Below are 10,905 nucleotides of genomic sequence, written 5' to 3'. Positions count from 1 at the left end.
GTAAGTCTAATTTATATCTTGCATTGAGCATGAGGTCAATTGGATCTCTAATCAGCCGAGGAAATACAACTTAAAAACCAAAGCTTTAAAATGGACTACATTTCCCAGCGTTTCCCAGCATCCGTTATGCCTTCTTCTTGGTTTCTGGGTGTCAGGCACGCCCCCTGCTGTTAACTTTGGTTCTGTACGTCTTTTACTGACTGCTATTTTCAAAGATGGATTGTAAATTCATGGGTCTCTTTTGTTTGCCACTCTCTTAAAGTTTCTTTTCTCAGGTTACGGTCGTCTTTGAATAAATCAATCCAACAAATATGGGTTCTCTGCATGTATTCGATGTGGGACACGAGGGTTGCTGGATACCTCTTTGAAAAAGCTTATTATCACTAATTCTTTAGTCCCAGGAGCTGCATGCTGTCCTATTGACCTCCGACCCCGCTGACCCACTCAACTCGACTCTACCGGCAGCTTATTTTAATTAATATAATGTATTTCTGTATGTATTTCTGTATGTTCTACCAATTCTCTCCTCTACCTGTCCTCCCCCTTCTACCCTCTCCTCTCTACCCAGCCCCCATCAGCAGGAGGGTCCCCCTACATGAGCCCGGTCCTGCTCAAGGTTTCTTCCTGTTAAAGGGGAGTTTTTCCTGCCACTTGTTGTTGGGGGTCAGGCCCTGGGATTCTGGAAAGCGCTTAGTAACAATTTTGATTGTAACAGACGCTATACAAATAAAGATTGATTGATTGATTGATTGATTGATTGATTGATTGATTGATTGATTGATTGATTGATTGATTGATTGATTGATTGATTGATTGATTGATTGATTGATAAGGCAGCAGGCTATCGACCGGTTCAGAGAATCGAGGGCGCTTTGGACGAAAGGTGCAGACACAGGCAACTGGGTTTCACCTATTTTATTCTAAATTGAGATCGGGAGGAAGATTCAGCGTTACAGGTTAGAGATGATGTTTTTATAGCTGCTGAAGTTGCTGACACACAGATGTGTACATGAGACAGGCGTTGGCCAATATAAGTATATGTAAACAGTGGTTAAACATAAGGCAAATATGCTTGGCGATAAAGGGCTCCTGGATTTGATCCCTCGAGGATCAAGGGACGTGTCGCTGGGCATTTCCTCCAGTACAAAATTTTACTACATTGAGATTTAAACAATAAGTCTTGTTTCAAGCCATATTGTTTCCATATTGTTTGACATGGCTTACAAACGAGGATGGAACACATATTGTAATTTAGTGTTATTGTTCCACTAGATGCAATTAACAGCCTGAGAGGACAAAAAATCTCTGATTTTATTGAAACAAAGTCAGACATGGTATGAGCAGGTTAAATAGGAGTAGATCTTGATTCTGACCATTGACTTATTTTCTAACTGCTAAACTCTCACCAAGGTTGAAGGCAGTAAGATTAGTAAACATAACTGTGATATGTTGCCATATTCATTTTTATTCTGTAATCACCACAAATACAAAGAAGAGTTTAATCTGAATTTATTACATCCAATACATTTATCTTGTTGAGCAATGACAACTAGGCAGTTAAAAAAAATACAGTACACTTAACTTAAAGATTAAAGCATTATAAAGCATACCTGTGGCATACAAGAATAATTCTCCTAAAATGTACATCTTTACAAAGTGTTTACAAATCAAACAGAGAAAGAAAAGTGCAAAACGGAGTCAACAAAGACTGATAATTCCCACCCGCTGAAACAAAGGACAAACATGTATGATGAAAAATAATCATACTTCATTCCTGTCTTGGACTTTACGCACATTTCCTGCACAACAGGCTTTGATTTTGTGCTTTTAGACGTTTGAACTTAAGTTCGTTTTAACCAGTGCGCCAAAGAACACCCAGCTTCACAGTATTTCATTTAAATTTTGTCTCTGCTCCTCAATATGAACAAACCGTTCAATAAATACATCGGACTTTATTTTTCAGCTTGGCCGTGGCTCCAAAAACAATAGTGATCGGGGTCAGAATGACGGATATAAATAAAACAAAGCTTACCGATTGACTTTTATAGGTGGGGAAAGAAAATTTCTCTGCTCAAAGTGAATCTTGGAGACTTTTTGCAACATCAGTAGTGTGAGCGTTCCATATTGTAAACAAACTAGTTGACCATTGAAAAACCAACCCCCCCCCCAGAAGATACAGTACTGCCTCCTTCGTGGTCCCAGTTTCAAATCGTAGGAAATTTAAAGCAAAAGAATTTAACATTTTGAGATGCAAAGTCCAGATAATGAACTCAGAGTCTATATCTGATGTGTACACAGATGGAAAATAAATATTAAGCCCTATAAGCACTTCTAGAATATTCAATGTATTTGCTCTTGTTTTAAAGCATAAAACCTTATTGATGACAAAGGTTTACATAGACATTCCGTTTAATTATACCTTAACTTTAATGGATCTTGTATTTAAGAGCTTATTTTCTTAATATCTGCAACCTTCTGTTATAGTTACTGCAACAACAACAAAAAAAAGAAAAATCCCAAAACAGCTGTTAAAAGTGATGAACTAGCCTGAGTAGCAAATGTGTAACGACGTGTCCTCCTACACAGGTTAAATCAGGCTAAGAAATGGAGTTTAAAACAACTTAAGAGAAAATCAAAGGTTGCTTGAGAAGGTTCCGGAGCTTAGGATCAATGATGGCGTGAGAGATTCTAGTTCTTATAACTCACTGATCTCCTGATCTACTGTATCTGTATGCTTTGTGTGCAAAAGCCCTGCAGCAAAAACCAGTTTGTACGACTTTATTATTAAAAGGCTCGTGGAAAAGCAGTAAGAGGCCGCACTGTCACACCGAACGCTTTTAGACATTTAGGCGTAATCACTGCGAAATCTATTCGAAATGTTCGGAACAGTTTGAACCAGGAAGTGCTAAAGCTTCTCGCCTACAAGCTTCGACAGGAGGGAATTGTTCGCGCACATAGCTGCATAAGCACGTCTGATCTATATCCGGCTGGGTTACGCTCGATGTTGAGAGACGCGAGGCGTTCGTGGCCACGCAGCGCCGTCCTTTTATGCTGCGAGTTTATTTGGCTTTGAGTTTTCAGGCAAAGCTACTGGAACTGAGACACTGGAACTTCTCCCGCAGGGACTGGACAATCGTGGGTTGGTTGTGTTGCTGCTCGCTCCACATGTACTTCTCCAGCTCTTCCCGGTCTAGAGATCCCAGGGGGTTGCAGGAGCGCACGGGTGTGCACGGCAGGCTCCTGGACTGTGCGAGGCCCTGGGTTTGATGGTAAAGATCCGCCGTGGTGCCGACCCTCTGCGCCAACATGTCCTGCTCCTTCTCGCTTTCGTCCTCCGAGCGGATCTCTACGTAGTCGTCATCATCCTCACCGTTGTCCTTGAAGTTAGCCAGGTAGTTTTGAGTGGCGCGGAGGACGCTGAGGCCTGAAGAGCGGTTCAGGACAACTACCTGTTGGCCATCATGTAAGGTGAGGTCTGACTGTCCCTGGGTAGAGCGCTCTGGGAGGCTACTCTGCCGACCTGCGTGACCCAGACTGGGGATGTGATGTCGATTAACAGCGGGGCCGTGAGATTTGGGTCCAACCTGGTTCTTCTGCTGTTGGCTGGACAGACAGCCGACTGACTGACAGTCCCCAGCTGACAGGGGCTTGCAGGGTGGCAATGCAGGAGAATTAAAAGACGGATTCCTTTTAATTGAACTGTACGGATGTTCCTCCTTTTCGCTAGGCGCCGTCATGCTCCACCTCTGGGATGGTAGGCTGGCCGGAGCGGGAGGGAAGGTCTGAAGGGAAGGGATTGAGAAGGAGGAGGTCAGTCCCTGTTGTGTGGAAGGTCCTCGGGCTACGTCCGTCTCGCTGGATGAGGAGACGAAGCTGGCCAGCTCTCCGTTACTGTAGGTGGAGTGGAGCCAGTCCTCCTCCAGGGAGGTCTCAGGCAGGGACGGGGAGGACGGCAGCCCCGGATGGCTCTGATGTCGGGTGGTGGAGGCCTGACCAGCGCCGGGACTCTTGAACATCACCTGGTCGTAGAGCTGGGAATACTCGGCTATTCTCGCACCTGTAATGAAAGAGAATATCATGTTGTGAGTTGTAGGGGATAAACATTGGCCATCACAAATCTGAACAGTCGTCTTTACCTATGGCGGCTCCTCCTTGTTTCTTTTCTTCCAAAATGGCTGCCAGGTCCTTCTGCTTCTTCTCAGCCCTGGCTCGGCTGCAAGAGTCGCCAGGGTCCATGCTCCTCATGCGCAGCAGCTGGTTGGCCTTCTTGATCTTCTGACTGTACTGGCGGGCCATCAAGAACACGCGGCTCTTGGACTTATCCATCAGTTCCAGGGAGAAATCCACAGACTCGCCCAGGAGGAGAGAGGGGGAGGCCAGTGGGGAGTCGAGACCAGGTAGCTCCCCCGGGAAGAAACTACTGAGGTCCTTGAGCGACTCCTTCTGTTGCGTGCTTTTCTGAGGGACCTCCACCAGGTCGTCATCTTCTAGGCGGAAGCTGCCGCTGCTGAGGCGAGCCAGCCTGTTTCGAATGTTCTTAACAGTCCCTTGGGGGGGCTCTGGCGTGACAGGTGGAGGGTGTGGTGTAGGAACCGGGCTGTGACTCTCTTCTGAATTGAGGTCTTCATCTTGAAGGTCAGGAAGTTTGATGATTGGGATGGTAAACGATGGTGTGGAGGTGAGAGCGGGAGGTTTAGACGGGTGGGTTGGAGAAGCAACTACAAAGGAGCTCTTTGTAGGGCTGTTTTTGTTTGAGGACGACTTCTTAGGGGACTCTGTCGCGCTGACAGGGAAGGCAGCCGGAAGACGATCAGCTTTCTTCTCATTGATCTTGATGTAGTTCTCAAGGTCGTTCCAGATCTCATCCACCCGCTCTGACATTTTGTCCTTCTTGTGGGATCGCTGACAGAATGTCTCCGAGGCAGAGGAGGAGGAGAAATCTAGCTCAGAGGGACATAGGACATGGTGAGAGGAGTCAGGACCGTCATCGTCTCCAAAGTGGAGGCTCTCTTCAGATAAAAACCCTCTGAGGCTCTCAGTCAGGTCTTGTTCGGAGGCCACCAGACTGTCCCTCTCTTTCTTTAATTTCTCATCCTCACTCATCCTATTGAGGATGACATTTGTTTCAGGAGGCTCCCTGAAACAAATGGTGTCATAGATATTTTCCTCCACTATCTTGAGGTCACTTGGGACATGTGACCTCCCCTCCTGTGTGGACGACCTGTTGCTCTCAGAAGTGTTCTCGGCCCTTGAACGGTCCCTCACCTCTGCCCCTTTCAATGCATTCTCTGCCCTGCCTGCTTGTTCCAGGGAATCCAGTGGGGCTGCAAATGTTTCTTTCCGGGCCTGGCTTTCCTCTGGGTCGCGCCTGACCAGGCCCATGCTCTTCAGGTCCTCGTAGCTGATGTTGTCGTACACGTTTTCAATGTCGTCTATCGTCAGCTGCTCGGCCGAGGATGACCCGGACAGGTCGTTGCTAGAAGATTCCGTGTGAATCACGTCCAAGTTACTGGACAGGTCATCGTCAGGACTCTGTCGAGCCTCAGTAGTCTTCTCCCCCGCGCTGCTGGCCCTCCGGAGCACTCTGCCCCCACTCGGAGGAGGGTCAACCTGCACCGTAGGCACCTGCTCTACGTGCCAGCTGCAGGGACGAGCCGTCTTGGGCGAGGAAGTCCCCTCTAAACTCTCTGAGGGCACCTCGGGTTCTGCTGCACCTGGTTCAGTGGGGACGAACATCTGATAGATGTCCTCGTCATCGTCATCTGGCTGCATGGTCCTCTGACGGGTGGGAAACATGGCTCTGCGTGCCCGATGGTCCGCCCAGATGTTCCTCACAGAGTGGTCACTTTCTGTGACTATAACAGCAGGAATGGGTACCTCCGGAGGCTCCTCCACCACGTTAGGTGTCCTGAGAAGCGGTGGGTGGTGGCTTCCTTCCCTCATAAGGGATTCTCTGGCTCGCTGTGGTTTAAAACAGTCAGCTTTTTAAAAATACATAATTGATGGAGTATAAATCATCTCGATAGAGATCGATGTTTGTTACCTGAAGGTCTGCAGCACTCATATTGAAGGATTTCCATTGTTCTATGCTATCAACAGACGCCTGAGGGTTCAACCTCTTCCTGCTGCCTTTGCCAGGGACTAGTAGCCTCTTTTGACCTCCCTGGTTTCAGATTGTTCAGCATTAGCGCGTTTGGAGGGCGAGAAAAGGAACTGCACACGGCGGCGCATCAGACGGGTCAGAGGTACACTCACCATGCCGCTGTCATCTTCATCATCAGCGTCTCGCTGATGTGGTTCCTCCTCTCTGTCGCTGTGGTTGTAGTGGTCGCAGGGGTCAAGCGACTCCTGCGACTGGTTGATGAGGCTGCGGCTGCGACCGATAGTGCCCAAAGCCAGCTGGGACACCGGTGAGAGCAGGGTGGCTCCCAGACTCGTTCTCTGGAAAGGAAGCGGGTTTTGTTGAATGTTTGTACATGTCGGCCTAAACATCACACACAACCTGTCATCACTCACCTTTTCCACATCTGTGTTTGCAGCATTTTGCTTGGCATTCTTCAGTAATTTAGACAGAGGCTCTGGGAGGACAAAATGAAATATTGAATGAAAAAATAACAGCTATTGATATGCTTTCTTTGATTGTGATTGTGATTTTTTAATTTTATTTTTTACCTTTCCTTCGTCCTCTGCGAGGAGGACCATCCTTGGACAGAGAGGAATCCTTCTTGTCTCCATCACTATAATGAAACCCAGGATGATCTGGACAAATAACAGGAGAAAAGTCACATTAGAGGTTGATAATAGGTATCAAAGTAATATTTTTTATGAAGACTGTGACGTACGGATCGTATCCATCTCCAGAATTGCCTGCTTAGCCTGGAATATAACAGGAGAGTTTCGGTTAGTTGTGCATTTAGCCACCAGATGGCGCCAAAGCGCATCTTGGCCAGACTAATCAAGGCTCACTATGCTGTATAATGACATGGAAGCACTTTTTATAGGGCGCATTAAAGGTTTCCACTCGCAGATGGTCAAGGGCAGATGCGAAAACAGCCAAGTCAATGTGGCTTCGTAAAAATAGCCCAGTGGTAGCAGCTGGAAAGTAATGTGGTGCGGGGATGCAGATGGAGGGGGCAGGAGAGAGGGCCCGTCCTGCTACAGCAATGTGAACGCAGACTAAGTTATCAGCAACTACTCTTACCTTGGCTGGGATTTTGGCAGGGTGGTTTTCAAGTATGAGTCTCTTCAGGTGTAAGATCCACATGCGCTTGTCTTGCTGTGATTTTGCCTGAAGAAGAGAGACCAGACAACAGGTAGTTGAGCGGGTGAGAGGCTAATTCTTGATGTGATTCTCCATTATTTATGCATTTGTTTCGTAGCATGAGTGACAACATGCAAACAGATATGGGCTGGTGGATGTTTATGGTGTTTGCCGTACCTGGACCGTGTGCTGAAGTTTGGGATTCTTGTAGTGAAACACACTGAAGCTAAGTGGTTCTTTAGGAATAACTTCCACCAGCATCAGGTTGCAGCACTGCAAAACACACATTAAAAAGTCAGGCCTCGTTCCCTGTGCAAAAGCACATTAAATTTCTCTTCAGGACACACGACTGACCAGTATGTGAGCCTTGTACGTGTAGGTTTCTTCTCGTTTCTTGGTAATGAGCAGCAGCTTGTCAAAGAGGAAGAGCGTTCGCTCATTTTTGGCTCGCTGCAAGCGAAACGTCCCTTCAAGGACCAACTCGCCATAACCAATCAGATCAGGGCCCTTCCAGTTGGTCAGCAGACTCTGAATTTCCTGCAGGAAGCATCAAATTGCATTAGGATGAGTGAAGTAAAAAAAATGTTTGTAGCTGACCTAGCAAAGAATATATAAAAAATGCTGTTTGCAGACAAAATAGGGCCTAAAATGGGTGTAAAACAGTGTCGCAATGATTGACTTCAACAACAGGGATGCAAATAAATATGCTTGTATACGACATGGAGACAGAAAGAGCGAACACTTTAAAAATACTGCGAGGGATTAATGAGGAGTCAGGCGTGTTCGCGCTGAACGCACCTGCAGCCTGACGGCGTGCTCGTGTTTCCTCTTCATGTCGTTGATGTGCCAGGCCACCCTCTGCATGGTGTCGATGGCCTCCTGCACCACCTCGTACGTCTCTGTATCCTTCTCCATGTGGTTGGCAATCTCCTAAACACACACACACACACACACACACAATCCCGGGGGTCAGGCATATGTATCTGCGCCATAATATTACCATAGACAATAGAGCACCATAAAGGTAAACATATGGCCTCTCCAGTGGAGACTGAGAGAAAAGCCCCAGCTTAACTGCGCACGTTTATATACATCAGTGCACATGAAAAACATTAGTGTTTAATGCTCCGACACGGATGTGCCTGGACTCGTTTATCATGCTTGAGAAAAAGGAGAGAACTGTCTCTCGGGACAGACTGACGCACGTGCAGCAGTAGATGGTACTTGAGGATCCTCTGCACCGGTTTGAGCAGATAGGAGCCCAGAGGCAACGAGTGCCTGAGAGATTCCTGGCGCTCGCGGAAGAACTTGGCCAACGCCTTGTTCCTCATGCACTCTGTCAGCACAGCCACCGACCTGTGGAGGCAGAACACGGAGAGTCAGATACCAGGCCTGCTGAGAAGGCTGTGATTTGTCAGTGACGACAGGTAACAGCGAGTGACAAGCGAGGCTCTTTGCACGGCCGTGTTCCAAAAAGAAAGGGAGCGTTCCGCCATAGATGTGAGCAGAAACCAGCCAACTTCCACTGTAAAAAACAGCCAGTTTGTTTTTGGACATTATTGAGACAAGAAAGAGATGCTATAGTTCAGCTTAATTATCCTGTCTGACATTCCTGGGATGTTACGTTCTCAAGAACGGCACGGACGTGAGTCCACATGACCCTTCTCAGGTCATACTGAGACATTTGGACATTCGTAGTCTTATGTGGACAGACGCTCAAGACATGGGTCAGGTGTGTGTGTGTGTGTGTTATTGTGCTTGCTACATACCGAGTACCAAAATCTACATTCCTTTTTGGGAAGTGAGGGCATTTCCGCAACTTCAAATGAGAGTTAAGGCGTGGTTTTAAGGTTCAGGATGGGATTGGGCTGAGGTCAAGGTGAGGGTGCATTATGTCTATGAAAATCCTCACAAAGACAGAAGTACGAGGATGTGTGTGTGTGTGCGCAAGTCCATTAGCGCGTGCATGTGCATGACTGCATGCCTACATATTGCTGAAGTTCCACACAGGCCTGGCATTGTTCGACAGGAAACCCGACCCTGGAGCTCAGCATGACTCTGGTACATCTGCAGCCTCTGAGTGCGCGCGTGTGTGTGTGCCCGAGCATCTCCGACTCACTGTGGCTGTGCACGTGCATGCGTGTGGGTGTCTCCAATGTGTGTGAGTGACTGTCGTGTGTGACCTTGGTTGGGGTCACCAGCTGTGCTGTGGGAGAAGACCTATATCTCAAACGTCTGAATGGCCCCTTTCACTCACTCACTCTCTCTCTCTCTCACACACACACACACACACACACGCACACACGCACACACACTAGTATTTAAATAGTTCTATGATTTATCAAAAACTCCTGAGGTGTGTGTTGTGTGTATCTTTGTCTCACCTTTCAGCCCATTTAATAACACACAATGCTGTGTGTATCCCAAGGATCCATGATGGTGTCCCACGGGACCCCCCCCCCCCCCCCCCCACAAAGCTGAATAAATGGTGTTAAGTATGATTGGGTGACAAATATAACAGCCCATCTGTCAGTGTGTGAGCTGTAACTCTGTCAATAGGCAGAAAATAAAAGATTGCGAGCAAATAATGGAACATAAGGGAGGGGGAACCCCCCCGAGGCACACATGAAGGCAGACACTGATCCTGAGCTGGAACGCATCGGGGGGTGGGGGGGGGGGTTGAAAACAACAAAAAAGGTAACGCATTCATCAGCAGGTACAATGGAGGCACGTGAGACGGTGGGAGGGGAGCTGGGCAGCATATGAGGGTGAGAGGGAGCCGATAATGGAGGGGAAGGTGCGACACGGGCGTCCTCACCGGGGGTAGTTGGTGCAGTACTGCGTGTAGATGTGGAATTCTTCACTCTGCAAAACACGAGCACAAACGTGTTAATGCGTTGACCTGACGGATGGGTTTATGCTAGCTCTGAATCTGTGGTGGACCATCAGGAACAATTTGAACTGTAACAACAAAATGATGCCGTTATTATAATACGACCCGGTCCCCCACCCTTCCTCTTCGCTGTTCTGATGATGTCAGGGTCAGTTCATGTTTACAACTCTGCACACTCGGGGCGCACGGACAATTCCTCCTCTCTGCTCCGCTCACTGCTGCTATTCAAAGTCAACTCTGCAGCTTGTGATTAGCCGCCGTCCCAGCCTTTAAGTCTACCTGCTCTCAGATTAAATGTTCCTCCGTACTGCGTCCCCGCCCCTCTAATTGAGACTTTTCCCACCTTTCACGGCCGACTTAACATCAAGTAAGGCTGGACTTGTCGGAGCGAGACTCGAATGCAACGGGAGCATTGTCTTCTTCTTCGGTGCGGCTTAGAACCAATTTTCCACCCTGGTCTTGAATCCTGTTATTTCAGTGCCCCTAACTGAAATCTATTTGCATCCATTAACACTTGCAGGGGTCACAGGAAGTACACAGAGATCAGGCCACGGCATCAGAAACCCAGACTATAATGTACACACTCAGTGTTCACATGTGTTTTCTCACATGTGATTCTGTCTGTATGTGCCTGCATGTTTCTCACATTAAGTAAATATACACTGCCACTCAGGCCACAGCGAACAATTCAACCAGCCTACAAAAACACAAACAGTGCGCTCCCACACACACACACACACACACACACACA

The 10,905-nt window shown here is 47.6% G+C and overlaps 1 protein-coding gene across 3 annotated transcripts in view; it reads right to left on the bottom strand.

Annotated features, from left to right (window-relative positions):
* Window positions 1–1,492: 1,492 nt before the first annotated feature.
* The window catches only part of LOC101073622 (pleckstrin homology domain-containing family G member 1), a 26,499-nt gene continuing 17,086 nt past the window's right edge, over window positions 1,493–10,905 (bottom strand). For all 3 annotated transcript variants that reach the window (XM_011612264.2, XM_011612263.2, XM_011612262.2), the window contains exons 5-17: window positions 10,080–10,126; window positions 8,467–8,617; window positions 8,060–8,191; window positions 7,616–7,798; window positions 7,439–7,534; window positions 7,202–7,288; window positions 6,843–6,876; window positions 6,673–6,759; window positions 6,517–6,578; window positions 6,256–6,441; window positions 6,044–6,163; window positions 4,137–5,961; window positions 1,493–4,057 (exon numbers count right to left, since the gene is read on the bottom strand). In XM_011612264.2, coding sequence (XP_011610566.2) covers window positions 3,078–4,057; window positions 4,137–5,961; window positions 6,044–6,163; window positions 6,256–6,441; window positions 6,517–6,578; window positions 6,673–6,759; window positions 6,843–6,876; window positions 7,202–7,288; window positions 7,439–7,534; window positions 7,616–7,798; window positions 8,060–8,191; window positions 8,467–8,617; window positions 10,080–10,126 — 3,990 coding nt within the window. In that variant the 3' untranslated portion in view covers window positions 1,493–3,077. The remainder of the gene's footprint in view (window positions 4,058–4,136; window positions 5,962–6,043; window positions 6,164–6,255; window positions 6,442–6,516; window positions 6,579–6,672; window positions 6,760–6,842; window positions 6,877–7,201; window positions 7,289–7,438; window positions 7,535–7,615; window positions 7,799–8,059; window positions 8,192–8,466; window positions 8,618–10,079; window positions 10,127–10,905) is intronic.

This window comes from Takifugu rubripes, chromosome 16 (assembly GCF_901000725.2).
Source record: "Takifugu rubripes chromosome 16, fTakRub1.2, whole genome shotgun sequence".
Classification (NCBI taxonomy): domain Eukaryota; kingdom Metazoa; phylum Chordata; class Actinopteri; order Tetraodontiformes; family Tetraodontidae; genus Takifugu; species Takifugu rubripes.
This window is presented reverse-complemented; position numbering and strand designations above follow the sequence as displayed.